This window comes from Poecilia formosa, unplaced genomic scaffold (genome assembly GCF_000485575.1).
Source record: "Poecilia formosa unplaced genomic scaffold, Poecilia_formosa-5.1.2 Scaffold2, whole genome shotgun sequence".
Classification (NCBI taxonomy): Eukaryota; Metazoa; Chordata; class Actinopteri; order Cyprinodontiformes; family Poeciliidae; genus Poecilia; species Poecilia formosa.
This window is the reverse complement of record NW_006799941.1, coordinates 963,716-980,566: the sequence shown is the minus strand read 5'-3', so window position 1 is coordinate 980,566 and position 16,851 is coordinate 963,716. Positions and strand designations below refer to the sequence as shown.

Genomic DNA, 16,851 nt, shown 5'->3' with positions numbered 1-16,851 from the left:
ACTTCACTCTGACCATACATTAATTTGTTCCCCACATGAAGTTATTTCATATTCATTCTGACAACCAAAAGCTTAATGTAATTTTTATAATCCCTTTATAGAGTACTGCACATATATGTGGTTATGTGACTCCAATAAAAATATCTTCTGGTATGGGTTGTTTCATATTATTGTTGCTCGGATTCCATGCGTCTTCTATATTAAGTTAAAGTTTAAAAACTAGTTTTCAACTCTGTATTTTTGCTTTAAATGAAAATAAAATCACAACTTTTTGTTTTACATTTTTCCACTGCGGGAAATTTGTACTCACCATTAAATTTTGAGAACATAAGCAAGATGTAAAATTCTAACCATTCAAAATGTCAATGATTTTTTTGGCATTAAGTTGCAACAAGGCCATATGATAAACATCATATACTTAACCTTCTTAATGCAAAAAAGTAATTCATAACAGGTAACTTTCTTCCAAACAAATTCATCTTCTGTTACCACACATTTTCCCACTCAGCAGCTTCTGAAACAGGAAAACAATCTGTAAAATTAGAACCTGTGGTTTGTAGTGTGGTGGGCGTGGAGTTGTACATTTGACTCGTCTGCGTGACAGCGGATCAATGCACCCTGAAGCAGGGGTAGAAATGAATTGATTGTCACCAATAAAATTCCAATTAAACTGCGGAGCAGGTTTCAGAGAAAGCTTGGAGACATCAGCTCTCATCTTCACATCAGTCCTTGGTGGGGTTGGGACTCGGATGTGGGCTGGAGAACCAGCTTGTTCATTTCCTCTGAATATTTTTGCCATCATTTGTAGAAGTTGTAGATGAATGGAAGATTGAGCAAACTGCAGACAGAGGATCAGATAGCCGATAAATAGAGCATGAAAGTAGTGAGAGGAGAGGCAGCGGTGTTAACAATTGATCCAAAGCATTTTTAATGATAAAAAGAGACCTTAATTGTGGTGATATGTGTGAGATCAGCTTTCAGCAGTCAATTGTGGAGCTCATTTGACCTTATTTAATCAGCAAGGATCTTTTTCTCTCTCTAAACCAGTCTCTATTTTCAGTAAGGTGAGTCTTGTTACTTTGGTCTAACTATCTTTGCTGTTCTTGCAGTCTCCTTATTGAACAGACATTTTATTCTTACATGTACTTCCAAGTAAGTTAAAGGCCTTCCATCTAGGCAGCAACTAAGTATGCTTTTTGCTCATATGAAGCTACAAATGAAGTTATAAGATGATTCATGTTCTCCTTTCCAAGAAAATGTACGAGATCTCCTTACCCTCCCCTCTCTTCTTCACTAATAACATTTTCTTCACTATATCCTTCTATCTCCCAAGCTCAGTAATCTGATTGTTCCTTTTATGATACTGCTGTTATTGAGTTGCCTGCATCATACATATGTATAAGTCTGCCACCATACTTATATCACCTTCTGCTGCTGTTTCCTCCAGGATCCAACCAAACAAGAATATTCAAGCTAATGGTGTGTTAAACATGTGTACAGGAATCTCTCTGTGGGGAGTTCTGCAGATTTCCATCACAGGGGACTCATGATAATCAATTTGTCTTTTTTCTGATGGTTTTGCTGATGCCATTTGTGCAGCCTTGTGCAATGCCACACTTAATAAGAACAAGATTAATACTTAGATTACTCAGACAAATACTGAAATGTTGGATGCTCTAAATTCAACATTGAAAATATTGTAAGAGAATTTACAGACTCTAAATTTTGGTAGATCTTAATCTTTTAAAAGCTATGTTTATTGTAGTATTGCTTTGCATCTTTGTTTTGTCCTCATTTGCATTTTTTTTTTGTTTGTTTGCAAGAATGTAAATTTTTGACACTCAGGACTAAATCTCATACAGCTGTGACTGTAAAAACACTGTGAGTTTAATATATAATTTCAGAAAAATCCAGACTCAGCTATGTTTACATACTTGCTGATCAAAGTCAAAAGTTACAAACATCAGAATAGTCCACTGTACAGAGTTGTTGTAGTTGCTGGTGGCTGTCGGCAGAAAGGTCAGTATCACATCAACTTTGAACAATCCCCTGACTCAAGACAGTGAAGTTGTCTGAGAAGAGGATGCTCATTGTTGTCTACCAGGTTCTTGATTTTATGAAGAGCCTTTCTTCAAATTATAACTACCAGAGGTTCCACAGTAGTCCCCAGTACAGAACCAACCTTCTTTATTAGCTTATCAAGCCTTTTAAGCTCCTGGTTCAGATGTTGCTAGCGCAACAGATGATGGCAGAAGAGATTACACTTTTGACAACAGTCTTATAAAAGACTTACAGCATTTTATAGCAAACCTTTGAGGACCTAAACTCAAAACCTAACCTAAAAAGAACGACCTGTAGAAGCACGCTGTACTTCTTGAGAAAAATATGAACAGAAACTTACTGCTAAGAGTTCAGCATCTAGGTTGCAGAGATGACACTTCAGTAACATGTCCTAGATGACACCATTTGTTATTGACAAATAATATTTCCTTTTCTTTTCCTGCTTCTCTTCAATGGATGTGGTCATGCAGCCATGTCTCAGTAGAACACATTAACTGAGTTCCTATCAGGGCTTGGAGTTCATCCAACGTGTTAGCTAACAATCTGACACTGTCCTATTATGACTGATGGAAAAGATGGTTTGAACCTCCTCCTCCTCTCTCTCTCCTCTGCATCTGCTCTGTGTCCATGCTGCCTACTTTTCAACTCTACTGGGATTTGTGGTTTCAGTTGTGGTATTGTTCAGTTTTTGGGATGTTAATCAACTGCTTCTGGTTGCTACAGTTACACATAATAACAAAAGACCAAAAATATATATGTGTGTGTGTGTATTGTGTATTCTCATACAATTCTATCAAGCAGAAAAGGCATGAAACCTTTGGACATAATGTAAGGTTTATGTCTCTATTCCTCTCCATATTTCTAACTTCATCGAAATATACTGCTCAAAAAAATAAAGGGAACATTTCACTTTAATTTTGTGTGTGGCTCCAAATCCAATTTGATTTCCATTGATGATTTTGTTGTCAGCACATTCAACTTTGTACAGAACAAAGTATTCAATGAGAATATTTCATTCATCCAGATCTAGGATGTGTTATTTGAGTGTTCCCTTTATTTTTTGAGCAGTGTATATAATTTGCTGATGTTTCCACCAGGCCTTTGAATATCACTTTTTATTTTTAGTTGCAACCTATAATTCTGAGTTTCATCTTATTGCACTTTCTTTTTTTGTCCNTGTGTGTGTGGGTGTGTGTGTGTGTGTGTGTGTGTGCGTGTGTGTGTGTGTGTGTATTGTGTATTCTCATACATTTCTATCAAGCAGAAAAGGCATAAACTTCTCCTTGTAGTTGGACTGAACAACACTGGCCAAACTTCACTCCCCATCTCTATCGGATAACCTTGCTTCTTTTGAGAGGCTGCGATGTTCCTTCCTTGAATCGATACCGAGAGAAACTCACCACTGCAGAACATCTCAAAGAGCTGCAGTTTTGTTGATAATTTGAACCAGTTATCCAACCATTGATCCCTTCTCTAAAGCTCTCAGACAAAATATTAACTTTTTGCATGTTGTAACCCACCACCCTGCTAAATACTTTTTGTGATTCTTTGCTCAAAACACTTCTGCTAAAGTTGGTAGCAACATGTAATAATTTTTTAAACTCATAACTTGTGGCATGAGCTTAACATCTGTAGATGAGTCATGGTAAGAACTGGATAACTTAAGTTAATTAGAATTTGCAGTTACATTTTGCATGTTATTTTCATTCAACACAATGTAGTATGACCTTATGACCTGGTCAGAAATGTTTTTCCATTAATCTTATTATTTTGAGTTGTCTTGCTGCCAGAAAGTCCAAAACTGATTTGTCTTCACTTATAATATTTTTCACATAGATAGTATGCAGTAGCATGTTATCTATTAAATTGAGGACATAAAATCCAACATTGATTATAACTCCTGAGAAATACTTCATTAAAAGTTGTCAAATTGTAAAATTCTGAAACCTTTGGACATAATGTAAGGTTTATGTCTCTATTCCTCTCCATATTTCTAACCTTAACTTCATCGAAATATATAATTTACTGATGTTTCCACCAGGCCTTTGAATATCACTTTTTATTTTTAGTTGCAACCTATAAGTCTGAGTTTCATCTTATTGCACTTTCTTTTTTTGTCCCTTTTGTTATGCCAACAGTACCCCTCTGGGTACCACTCTCCAAGTTATTGTAATTTAACTGATTGGCACCTGAAGGTAAAGAAAAGCACAGTGCTTCATTTCCAAACCCTTTCCTGGATGCAACAGCCTGATATGACCTTACAGCAAACATTCCCTGTCTCAAAAAGTCCATAATTTATAGATTTTTATGTCCAGAGAAAATATCAGCTATTTCTTCTAACAAACCCTCACCCTTTAAATGGATTTACTGTCAGCCACAAAAAATTTCATATTTATGCTAATGGAAAGTCCATCTGTTTAGTCTCTGCTGGCATTTTATTACTTCCGTGCCACAAATGAAGAGGCCCTTCCTCCACACTCATCTACCCTCAACCTCCATCCCCATCTCCATCCTCATCCCTGCCTCTGTGTCAATGTTTGTTAAAGTTGCTGACCGTGAACATTCTCATTCTCCATCTTCAGTCAGACTTACGTCAACCTCAGACCCGATCATGAAATCATTTTCTTTCCCAGCTCCATTCAGTTGACCCTGAAGGTTAGGTTGCACTTCATGTTGCGATGTTGCTCCTGAAGATGTTAAGGATTATGATGATTATGCTACTCCGAGCTCTGCGCCATACACCAGAGAAATGATTAGGACTGCACCAGCAGAGTTTTAGCCTGACAGATGGCAACACATGGAGCTAGCTGACAGCACTGCTGACAGCGCGTTCACAGGAAGTCCCCATATTGCATGCACTGTGCACACTGTTTGTTGCTGTATATATTCTGATGTTTTTCCTGTCGTCAGCTGAGGCTTATTCCTACCTGTCAATGCCAAAGTCGGCTCACGTCGCACATTCGCCGGCTTAAAAATTGCAAGACCTCTGCATGCGCTTTCCGTCATGGCACAAAGGGGAATAAGGGTGTGTTGAAAATCTGCAGTAAGACATTATTCCAGTCACTTGTCATTTATCAAAACCTTTCTTAGTTGGTAATTCATTCCTCCAGCGGTCAATAAACTTTCTGTTATTTTCCCTCCAATCAATCTACTTAGAAATCTGCTCTGCAGCCATGTTAATGAATGGGAAGCAGAAATAGAGAGTTTAATTGAATGACTGAATACATTAGGAGCTGTATTGAGCGCTGTACTTTTACTTCAATGAGTAGCAATATGTGACTGCTATTAGGGTCAGTGATTGATGAAAATGAGACTAGCACAAGCCCGATGGATACTTTGCCCTGGATAGGAGCGACGGAAGACAGAAACTGTCCTCGCATGAGTGCACACAAAGATGCAGTCCTTTCGACTTGAAACGCTGTTTTTGTCTCAGAAAGTGGTTGTTTATCAGCTAAAAAATAGTTTTTAACTCAATCCAAAAGCATCCTCAGGGGAGGAGCACGTAACCCCTCTCAATAGTTGTAATAATTCTTGCTGTCACTTCATGACAGCTTCGAGCTAGAAGTCTGCATATGTGCAAATGCTGCTCTGTGTGTGTATTAGTTCTGTGTTTGTGTGTATGGGTGGCAGTGGCATGGTTGTGATTGATGAGACATAAAAGAGAGCAGACCGAGATTTCCAGTCAATCAGCTCTGCGAATAACCACCCAGGCTGTGGATTAAAGGCAGAGAGCTGTCTGAACAAAGACCCACAACTATTACCTTACACGCAGAGTTGTTTTGCTCTGCCGAACAACTCTGACAACAAAATTAAAGTGTGTTAGCAAAAATAGACGGTTTTGTTTACTTGAATTGAGCAGATGAAATGCAGAGAGATCTAACGACAATGCCAGAGGAGATAAAACTTGTGTGAGGTAAAAAAAAGAATAGAAAACAGTGACCCCAGAAGCATTTTCCAATGAAAGAAATTGTGAGTCCAATGAAAATGGAAACACCAAAAATATCATATGTGGTTTATTTTTGATTGTATGTATACAAGTACTAGTTGCAGCTTCTTTGCATAGTTATCAGAGTTCCCTGTTGTTAAAGGGACATAGAGTGTTGGAAGTATCGCCTCTCAACAGATGGAGTAATTAACAAATAAAAGTATGACACAATGTTAGAAATAACATTTGAAAAGTAATTACTGTCACTTTATTAATGTCTGTTTTGACTATGAGACCTGAAATGTTTATCTCCTCAAACCTTTCTTCCTGGAACTTTCTTTTACCCTGACCATTTTTGTGAGCATTTCCACTCTGGATGTCAAAACAGGAACATCAGTGTCAGCAGATGCTAAGGAAATAACTCCTCTCAATCCAGCTAGGTTAGCTGAAGCTTACTGAGGGACTCTGTGTGAGAGAGAGGTTCACATTGTAAATTAAAATGTGTCATTTTAATTATACAAGCTACAGTAATGATTCTGTCACAGCCACTGTACATTATAAGTTACTGAGAGTCAGACTCCACACAAGATTTTAACTGTAACAGATTTCAAAGGGATTCTACTAAGGTAGATATTTTTTTCACTTTCAGAGTCATAAAATAGGAACCCACTCTTTGAGCTACGAACTTGTGGTAATGTAATGATATTTCAGAGGAAGTTTGAGACATCCACAGATATTTGGTAAACAAGCCTTAGAGAAATGCCTCAAAGGAACACAAAGTGCATACTTTTAAATAACAGTGGCAAAATCTGCTAATTATCCATCTATGCCTGTTCTTAATGCCTCAGAACATTACTTACTTAAAAATCTTAAAAATTAACTTTGAATGAATGCCTTACTCTCTGTTTCACCTCAGATAGAGTCTGAAGTTAATGGTTTAATATTGATGACAAATAAAGATTACAAAATATCCAAATGGACATAGCAAAATAATTATTGTTTCTGGGGTAAATTTGTATTCTGGTCATTTATTTTGTGATTATCAATGCAGTTGAAATGGATGCAATAATGTCATAAGAAACCAACCTGGTTTCTGAAAAAAGTAGTGGGGACATGCTTTTAATAATGTAATGTAAGTGCTGATGCCAAAAAATACTTAAATGTAATCAACAAATTTCACAACCTTTCTGCAATATGAACTTGGTTTGAACTGAGTTTAAACTTTCTGTGAACTACTGTGCCTGGAGTGGGTGAAAATGGAAAGTAACATACTAAACATACTAATAAAAAGCTCAGACATGGCATATTCAACATGCATGTTATGAGCAGGACTTTGCTTGGCCCACCTTAATTACAAACCCAGAAATGTAACAATATTGCCTCACCAATTCATGTTTTTGTTTTTTGTTTTTTTACAAAATGAGAGAAAGGGTGTTTGTATTTCTGGCTGGGCTGAAATTTTATCTCATCTGGGTTATGATTGGCTTTAGATTGTTATCTATGAAAACAAAAGATCCTTTTTCAAAGTGTTTCCCCTTTCTTTTTAAGTTGGGTTTGTCAGAGATCAATATGTTGAACACCAGTCATAACAATCCCAGTTTGCAAAATCATAACCAACTTCTAATCAAGGTTCAATGTCTCCTGTTGGAGACATTTGTTTTAGACAAAGGATGTTACCTCCCCCTTTGGATTGGGAGAAAAATAGGGGAATTAATCGAACAGCTGCACATAATGAGACCCATTCAAAAGTCAACACTGGATACATTCTTTCACATTTTGTACAACTTTTCGCTCCTTCTTTCAGTGCTTCTGATGACGTTACAGCAGTCCTTATTCCTATAAACTCAGTTAATTGAAAATTAACACATTTGAAATATATATTTTTTCTTTTATGTAAAAAAGTATTAATTTCAAGAGGCATCTGCATATTAATACATATTTTCCTGTTTTGTTTTTTTTTTGTTGTCTGTTCAGGTCCAAGGGCTGGAGAAGCAGGTGGACTTCTCAGAGTTGGGCCCCGGTGGCTCAGTAATGAAGACTCTTCCTTATGGCATGGGAGGAGGCACCGCTGGAGGAGTTGTCAAGCCTCCATACCAGACACGCATATATTCCACATCCATTGACCAGACACCCCTGAAGTCCAAGCCACCCACCTACACTTTCTTCAACCCCTACGACTCAGGCCGGAACCAGTCCTTGTTACTGGATCAGACTGGCTACCGCTCCAAGCGCAAGCCATCTCTAAAGACAAACATGAAGACCAAGAAGACCTTCGGCTGGGGAAACTTCTATTTCATCGTTAAGACCGTGAAGTTCAGCCTGTTGGTGACGGGGAAGATTGTTGATCACGTCAATGGTACATTCACCGTTTACTTCCGCCACAACTCATCCAGCCTTGGGAATGTGTCAGTGAGCATTGTGCCGCCATCAAAAGTGGTAGAGTTTGAGGTTCTACCGCAGCAGCATCTGCACCCCCACACCCAGCAGGACGTCCAGATCCAGGAAACACAACAGGCCACCACTGACCCCAAAGAGGGGAAGACTCTCAACTGTCGGGTGGAGTACGAGAAAACTGACAGGTCGAAGAAATCCAAACCCTGCCTGTATGATCCGTCTCAGACCTGCTTCACAGAGCACACTCAGACTCATGCTGCCTGGCGCTGTTCCAAACCCTTCAAGGTGATCTGCATCTTCATCTCTTTTTTAAGCATCGATTACAAGTTAGTTCAAAAAGTGTGTCCGGACTACAACTTCCAAAGTGAGCGCCCTTATTTCGGATAAATACATTAGACTCAAGCGAGGAGGAGGGAAAAAGACAATGTTCATGATCTCAGTGATGAGTAAAAGGATGAATATGGAAATGATACTCATTATGATGAAGAAACAAGGGTTGTTTACCCCTCTGAACTGACGTGAATTGTGGATTTAAATAAATGTATAATCAAAGCTATGGGATGTACAGGAAATGGTGGATTTCTCTGATATATTTTCCAACTTTGTATTTGTTAACCTTCGTTTTTATGTTTTCTTTTCTGTAAATAATGTACTCATCCCCAGCAGACTTTATTGTTTTTAGATCTATGTTTCTCAGTGTTATTACTTTCTGCAGTTGGAGAATTCGGTTAAAAACAGCCCGAATGGCCATTATTCCCTCGGAGTACAGACTGAGCCTCTCAGGCAGCTGTGCTGTGCCATCACTGTGTGGCAGACATAATGTTATGGTAGACTGACTGTTAATCATTCTCTCAGCTCTACATTTCAACCCATGGATATAAGAGAGTTATATGTATGAGAAATGCTATCCTGGATGTGCATACAATATACTGTTTGAACAAGCACATTAAAATCTCTTTAACTGTCTGTCTCTCACTGACTGAATGTTTTCATTTGTTGCTTAAAGCATGATTGGTTAGCACAAGCTGTGCAGAGCGTTATCTAACTGTGCAAGGCCACTGTAATGAATTAAGACATTTCCCTCTGATTAGAAACTCATATTCAAGCTTTCTGTGGAGATACACTATTTCAATTTTCTAAAATATATTGGCTGCAGCTTGTTATGGACTGAATTTCCACTTAAAAACCTACCATGACACTGCTTTGAGGCAAAGTTCCTCTTCTTTTGAAATTGCTATTTATGGAAATAAACTCCTATAGAAGGATATGTTATGTCTTTTATTTGCCAATGCATACTATGAAGCTAGCAAAAGAAGATGACATATTCTAATTTATTAAATCCCGCAGAAGAAAATATTGCAGAAATGGAAATAATACTTTGTTGATTGTAAAGGTTTGTTCATTTATAAAGACATGACCAGTATCAGTTGGCATGTATGTGTGATGGAACTGAAACAAGTTTTTTGTAAAGTGCCTTGAGATGACATTTGTTGTAAAATGGCGCTGTGAATAAACTGAATTGAAACTGAAATTAATTATTTAATTTCTATGTCAACTTTATTGGAATGAGCCAAAAATGCTGAAACAGTGCATCCTATTAAAACTGTAAATTGATTAATTGAGTAGTCATCTATTGTTCTGTCAGTAAAACATGATATATTTAGGTTGAAAATTAAGTTTCTAGAAGACAAGGGCTACAGTCACAGGTTTCCTTTAGGACTGAGGTTTTTGAGACTGGCAGACATGACAATGAACATGATTCTTTTTATGGGACTTATTTAGAGCTTTAGCAGGAAGTCTCATTTCATGGTCACATTGAGAGACCCACCACAACCCATCTTTGGTAAGTGAGAGAAGGTTTTTGTCCCAGATTTTATTTTATATGGCTCCTTCTTTTAGAACCCTTTATTCAGTGTGTTTTTTTAAATAGTACCAATTTCCAAGAAAGATCTTCTTAAGGCACTTTACATCCAATAGATCCAGTTCAAATACAGAAATATATGCTAAATTCAATTCAAATATATAGCCAGATTCAAAGTCAAAGCCATGCAGTTCCCTTTATGAAACCAGTTGGTAATCTAAGGAAACACAGGTGATAATACTGAGTGTCTGATTTTCCAACTTTCCCTTCTGAACAACAACTGACATCCATCTGTTCACTTTTCAGCAATATGGAGCATTCAGATGGCAATGGTGGAAACAAAAATTCCCTTTTTCCAGGATGAAATCTCCTACAGAACTTGGCTGAGTGTGAGTGTCCATCTCCTGGGGGTCTAAGAAGACAAAGCAAAGCCAGTTTTGGCCAAAACCATTAACTTGTAGACACATACGCAAAGTGACTCCAAAATCTTCATTATGTTTTTTACGAATCATTCAAAGGTAGATTTGTTTGTTTGCTTCTGATTATCATCGCTGCATAATGCAAGTGTACTTGAGTTTAAGGTCAGAAACTAAAAGTTCGGCTTTTCAGACAGGGAGCAGAATTCATGGTTTCATTAAATACTTATTGCCTAGTCCCTGAAGCAGTAAAGAAGTCCCGACCATCACACCACCTTGTTTGACTGTCAGTATGATGTTCTTTCTTACTGTTGAATCATGACCAGTGACTTTGCCTGAGGTAAGTGAGCTGTGCAATGGTAAGATGTTGCTCTGGGTTGATTTGGGACCTCCTGGACGAGTGCTTCAATGTCCTCTTGTCGTCACAAAATTTCACCGTCTCCTCCCTGCCATGTGCACTGATTACATCGTTTTTGGACACGCAACGGAAAATGTTTTGGAAGCATAGTGTAAGCAGGCCCTGTAGGTAGTCTTAGAAATAAGCTTAGTCATTTGCAGAAATCTAGATGTAATCAGGTGTTGGGATGTGACTAAGAAAATTAAACCAATAATCACAGTAATTGATTTTATTTCATTATTTACTGAAGTTATCTATTCAAATTTATGTGGTGAGTAAAAAAACATGACAGTACACTTTTAAAGTACATTTTAAAACATCTAAGTGATTTTAAAAAATCTATATGGGAAAAATACTTTTTGACATCTCTAAGCCAATAGGGGTAGAGAGATGGGATTTTAGGTATGTTTGTGTCATAACATTATCACCTTGGGATAATGTTATCACATTTTGTGTTTTTTTTTTGTTTTTTTTGGATTGATGGAATAGTTGTTAGAGGGTAATCAATCATACAGCTTACCAATCAGTTAAGAAAGATCTTTAATCAGTTTAAGGGTCTTTGGAGGGAATGTACCTGTTTACAATGTCCTTGAGGGAGGAAAGAGCACATATTATCATGTTTCCATTATTCCTTTACTATCAGCTCACTTTCTACAGTTCAGACTAAAATATTATTTTAAATCAGTGGATTCAAATTGCATTCCTCAAGGGCCAGAGTCCTGCAACTTTTAGAAGTGTCCCCTGCCCTACATACTTGAATTAAATGGTGAAACTGCCAAACTAAGTTACACAGAGCTTGGCTAATGAGTTAATATTGGAGCCAGGTGTACTGAAGCAGAGAGACATCTTAAAGCTGCAGGACACTGGCCCTTGAGGAATTAAGTTTGGGAACCTGGTTTTAAATAGCTTAATTTCTAATATTGTACAACCTTTTGTTTTCTCTCTTCAAATGCCTGAATATTTATGTCTGTGTTAAATCATGAAACTACATTTCATGCTATTAAAATGTAGTAAAATTAATAAAATATCAAAATATTAGATATTTTGGAGAGGTAACTGAATACATTACACGCCTAGAATGGATAATTATGTATTTTTTCTTTTGACTGCCTACAATACCCATCGACCCTTTCGGTGGAACGAGGGTAACCAGCCGTTGCAGACTGCTTGAAGCTCCCTGTTGGGTCCGTATCAGGTTTGCTTGTTGCACCGCTTTACCCACCAGTCTCACAACTGTAAACATGCTGTCATTCGCTTTCAAGCAGCTCACACGGGTAACTATTATTCTTTGAAATATTTCTGTTTGTCATGTTTTCCACCTCGGTGTTTTCTGTTGTCCAATTAAGCTAGCGTTTTTGCACAGAAAGACCAGTTAGCTAGCTGCAGTCAGCGTGGATCATTACTAACTTGGAATCAAGGGGTATAAGTAGAAAACCTTATGGCAGACAGGGTTTACAGTTACTGCTTTAAAAGTTATTGCGTGTAACAGTATACAGCTAGATATCTCCTTTGGCCTGCTCGGTTGGTACTTTTTATACATCGGCATTTGCTTTCTATCAGATGGGCTAGCAGGTTAGCTTTTCCAGTTGCAGTACTTACTAGTTACTCCTGAATCTCTAATGATGCAACCTCCACTGCCTTGTGTCATCATGAGGGGAAACTGCAAGAACCTAAACACATAATTCAAAAACAGTCCTTGTTGTCCGTTAATTATCTAATGGAGAACAAATCAGATAGTTTTTTTTAGGTAGAATATCTTATTTTTATGCATTTCATACATTTCTACACATCAGCGAGTTTGTTTTAGATTGCATTTGCAGTGAAATCTACTGGACTGACAAAGGAAATCGTATTTAGACAAGGGGTACACTTCCAAGGTGGATACAAGTATTTAAAAATACATTTTATTTACTTTTCCATAAGTTGTCCCAAGCTTTTGAGTTAAGTTAAAGGGAGGGTACATTTATTGTGCTCAGGGCTGGGGGTGTAGCCAGGCATTTTAACAGACTAAACGGAGATAAGCTGTTGCCTCTTGCATCTACTGTGAACAGACAAAACAACAAAAGTTTTAGCTAATCTGTTCCAAACGCCTTTTGGAAAGATTTTTAAAGCCCAAAAGATCCGCCCTGGATGAAACTTTGGTTATTTATTCTTAATAGAAAACTGTTTTCAAATGTTCAGTATAAAATACTTTATTAATGATGTATGTTTTCCTTTTTAAAAAGTATGTGAATACGTTTGTAATTAAAGCTGTGCGATGCACACAAGGTTGTGATTAATTTTCTGAGTGGCACTATTCCAGACTTTGCAATACAACAAAACTTTCCCAGTTTGAAAATAGTTATTCTTGTTCAATTTACATCTTTGACTGAACTCATTACGTTGAATCAGGTCTATAGTTATGACATATTTTAGTGAAACTTTCATGTCTTTACAAAAGTATAAGTAAATTCTATGCAGGAATTGATGCAAGTTGTTTACTTTGTTTATAACTGAGATATTCATGTACAGATGGGTAAAAGCACGTTTGAGATTGTGAAATGACAACTTAATGAGTCTTCATGCAATATCTAATGCATTAAAAGTTCAGAAACCCCAACACATACTTTATCTGCATAAATAAATGTCTATAACAAATTTCTTTTTAATTTCTCAATATTTTTGAAAATATTTTTTCCCTCATATTTTTACTTTTTGTTGACTTATCTGTGCAAATAGAGTTGGTGGGTTAGTTATTTGTTTACTGTTTGTTCTACATTTTTTAACATCTACCACATATCTTAGTTTAAACAAGAATGGGACTTATTGAGTTAAAAATGTCTGTGTTTCTGATGACTTTTAAAAGTAATGTAAAGTTGGACTGACCGTACTGTCAAAACTAGATATGACTGGTTCTGTTCCAGTACTGTTGAAAGTGCTTAGAGCTTAATATGTTTTCTCAAAGCAGAGAAATGATTAACTTCCTGACATCCTGCTTTAATATTGTTGAGCAGTAGATAAAGGTTTGCTGTTCAGCATTGGAAGTAGTTGTCAGCAACTTCTTAACTTGTATTAACTAAACTTAGCAGTGTTGGTGAGTAGCTGTCAGTGCTGCAATCATATGTTGAATGTACAAGTTTTATAAAATATACAAATGGATTGGGCAAATACAGTTCTTTGTGCATTAATCTATCGCTTTGTCTAGCTTTTTAACTTCAACATTTCACACTTCCTTTCTACATCAACTGCTCAAAATATAATTCTGAGTTAATCTAACTCCACCAGCATTAGGGCTGTAGGATAATATCGATATTGCGATATATATCGATATTTTCTTTCCTAGAAAAAAATCAATATTCATCCGCAAGTATCGTAACATCCAACTGTCACCTTGCTCACTCACTGCTTGCTTCGCCGGGAGAGTGATTAGGTCATCAGGCTTAGAGTGATTCCTTCAGATGTTAAGTGTCAAGGTTAAAAAGGTATCAAACTATTCAGAGCAGGGTGCTTGGTGCACTTTATTTACTTTATAAATCCATGTAAGCTACAGTTTGTACTGTTTCAATAAAAAGAAACATGTTTTCTCACCACTTCTTTGATTCTTTTTGTCCAGCTGTCGACTTTAAGTCTGTGTCCATGTCCAACCAGAGCCAGGTATTGTGTAGTTGGTGCTTTTAATCAGTTTTCAGTTAAATTAATTCAATCCAACTCTATAACAGTCACAAAATATCACCAAAATCACTCTGACCCTCTAAAATCTTTCAGAAAATCGCAAAAGTGTATTGAATTGTATCGTCTGATGAATATCGCAATAAGTATTGTATCGTGGACAGAATATCGTGTATCGTATCGTATCGTAAGATTACTGTATCACTACAGCCCTAACCAGCATAGTAAATGTGATATAAGGTTATTTGCTTTTAATTTATGTTGTTTTTTCTTAAATTGACAAACTTTTTTTTTCCTTTTCAGTGTGTGGAAATATTCTCTCATTTCCAGTTTAGAGAGAAGCTTTGAATTTAGTTAAAAATGTCATAAAAGTTAGCTAATTAGCTATAATTTTGGATCACGCAACCTATTTATGGGATATGGCAAATTTCACATATTTACTCAGAAACAGTCTGTGACAAGTTTGAGCCAAATTTTTGTGGCATGCACTCAGCCCTAGTTTTACAAGTCAGTACTTTTCAGTGCGTGTCTTATTAAAGACTTCAGTCAGTTCACATGCATGCATGCTTTTCCTATTGGTGGAAATTGGTTAAGTACATCCTGACAGACACAAGATATTTGTACATTTGTGCTCTCTGAGTCGTGTACTCATGGGACACATATTAGTGAGTTTTTCAGTCCGTAGTTATGGTAGACATCTGATTTTTAGAAGGACAGCAGCAGGACTCATCATAGGTCATTTGTGGTCTTGGAAATATAACTTCAATGATATGGGTGCTTCAAACTTGTTTTGTTTTTTTTACCACAGATTATCTGTTTCACATTATGCTGTCAGGACATGGTGACAGTTTTAGCAAAATATATTTTTATAAAAGTTACCTCCCGCAGCTTTAGATTCATCAGTCCTGCATATATTTATTTTTATGTAACATTACCAACATGTGCTGCATCCCTACAGTATTTAGACTGTAATTTGAGTTTTTTTTAGTGCCTTGAATCTCCCAAATTTTGGTATTATTACACCGTTTAAATGCAGTCCAATTGCCACACATTCCCACGTGTGATGGGTCATGGTGACAGAGTACTAAAGTACAATGTTCTGTGAGTAGTGTTGTGTGATATTAGGAAATCATACAATTTAAATATACTGTTGATTATTGCAATGACAAGATGGCATTTTCCACATTTCTCCCTCTGTAAGCTGTCATTATTATTCTTTCAGTGTTTGCACTAACCTTCAGCATCTTGGGCACCATTAGCTGTTTCAGTGTGTTTCAAACAGATTAAATATATTATTGGCATGCAAAGCATGGATTTATCACTCTTGGAACATGATGACCAACAAAAACTACAATCCAAATTTGTAGTGGAATAGCAACATGTGCAACATACATGTTTAGGATTGAATGGAGGCAATCAAGAAAACAAGCTTCTGTAATTACCTCACATTTTTACTGTATTCAACATTTCATGTCTTCTTTTGAGTGGTAGACTAAGGGCAAGCAACCCAGATGCTTTACTTGTATTTTTCCCTATAACATGTTTCTTTATCTCTACAGTTAAGACCAAAATTATTCATATCTTTAGCAGATTTGGATTTATAATTGTTTTGATTCAGCAAATATGAGATGGGATTGAATCTTAAAGGAGTATAACCTTAAAAGAAAAGAAAGTGTTTTGTCGAAAGATTTTTACCCTTCTCTTTAAAGCATTGAAAATATTTTTTAGGTTGAAGCAATCAAACAGTAAGAGTTGCTCACCAACTTTTTGCATACATTTTCTGTATTTTGATGACTATCTTTGGTGATGAGCTCCTTATAGGGCTGAAACGATTCCTCGAAAGATTCGAGTAGGCCTGTCACGATAACAAATTTTGCTGAGCGATTAATTGCCTAAAAAATGATTGCGATATAAACGATAATATTGTTTCAAGACCAGTTGACACTGATTTAATGGAAATGACTAATAATGATTTCCTGCCATAGGGAGATGCACTTTATTTTCAAAAGAACACACAACACTGTAACTGATAAATTAAATTAACAAAACAACCAAAAACAAAAATAAAATGGATTCTCTGTCTCCATTAACAAAAAACATACTTGAATAAAAACTAAACAACATAAAGCCAAAGTGGAAATAAATACTG

The 16,851-nt window shown here is 36.6% G+C and overlaps 2 protein-coding genes across 3 annotated transcripts in view; both read left to right on the top strand.

Moving 5' to 3' along the window:
- nxph4 (neurexophilin 4) overlaps positions 1-9,348 on the top strand; it is a 56,037-nt gene extending 46,689 nt beyond the window's left edge. The window contains exons 2-3 of one of the 2 annotated variants that reach the window (XM_016670011.1): positions 7,961-8,815; positions 8,864-9,348. In XM_016670011.1, the coding sequence (XP_016525497.1) occupies positions 7,961-8,767 (807 nt within the window). In that variant the 3' untranslated portion in view covers positions 8,768-8,815; positions 8,864-9,348. Of the gene's footprint in view, positions 1-7,960 lie in introns of both variants that reach the window. The other variant, XM_007548512.2, reaches the window with a different exon arrangement.
- A 2,837-nt stretch (positions 9,349-12,185) lies between these two features.
- shmt2 (serine hydroxymethyltransferase 2 (mitochondrial)) overlaps positions 12,186-16,851 on the top strand; it is a 26,134-nt gene continuing 21,468 nt past the window's right edge. The window contains exon 1 of the mRNA XM_007548503.2: positions 12,186-12,328. Coding sequence (XP_007548565.1) covers positions 12,296-12,328 — 33 coding nt within the window. The 5' untranslated portion in view covers positions 12,186-12,295. The remainder of the gene's footprint in view (positions 12,329-16,851) is intronic.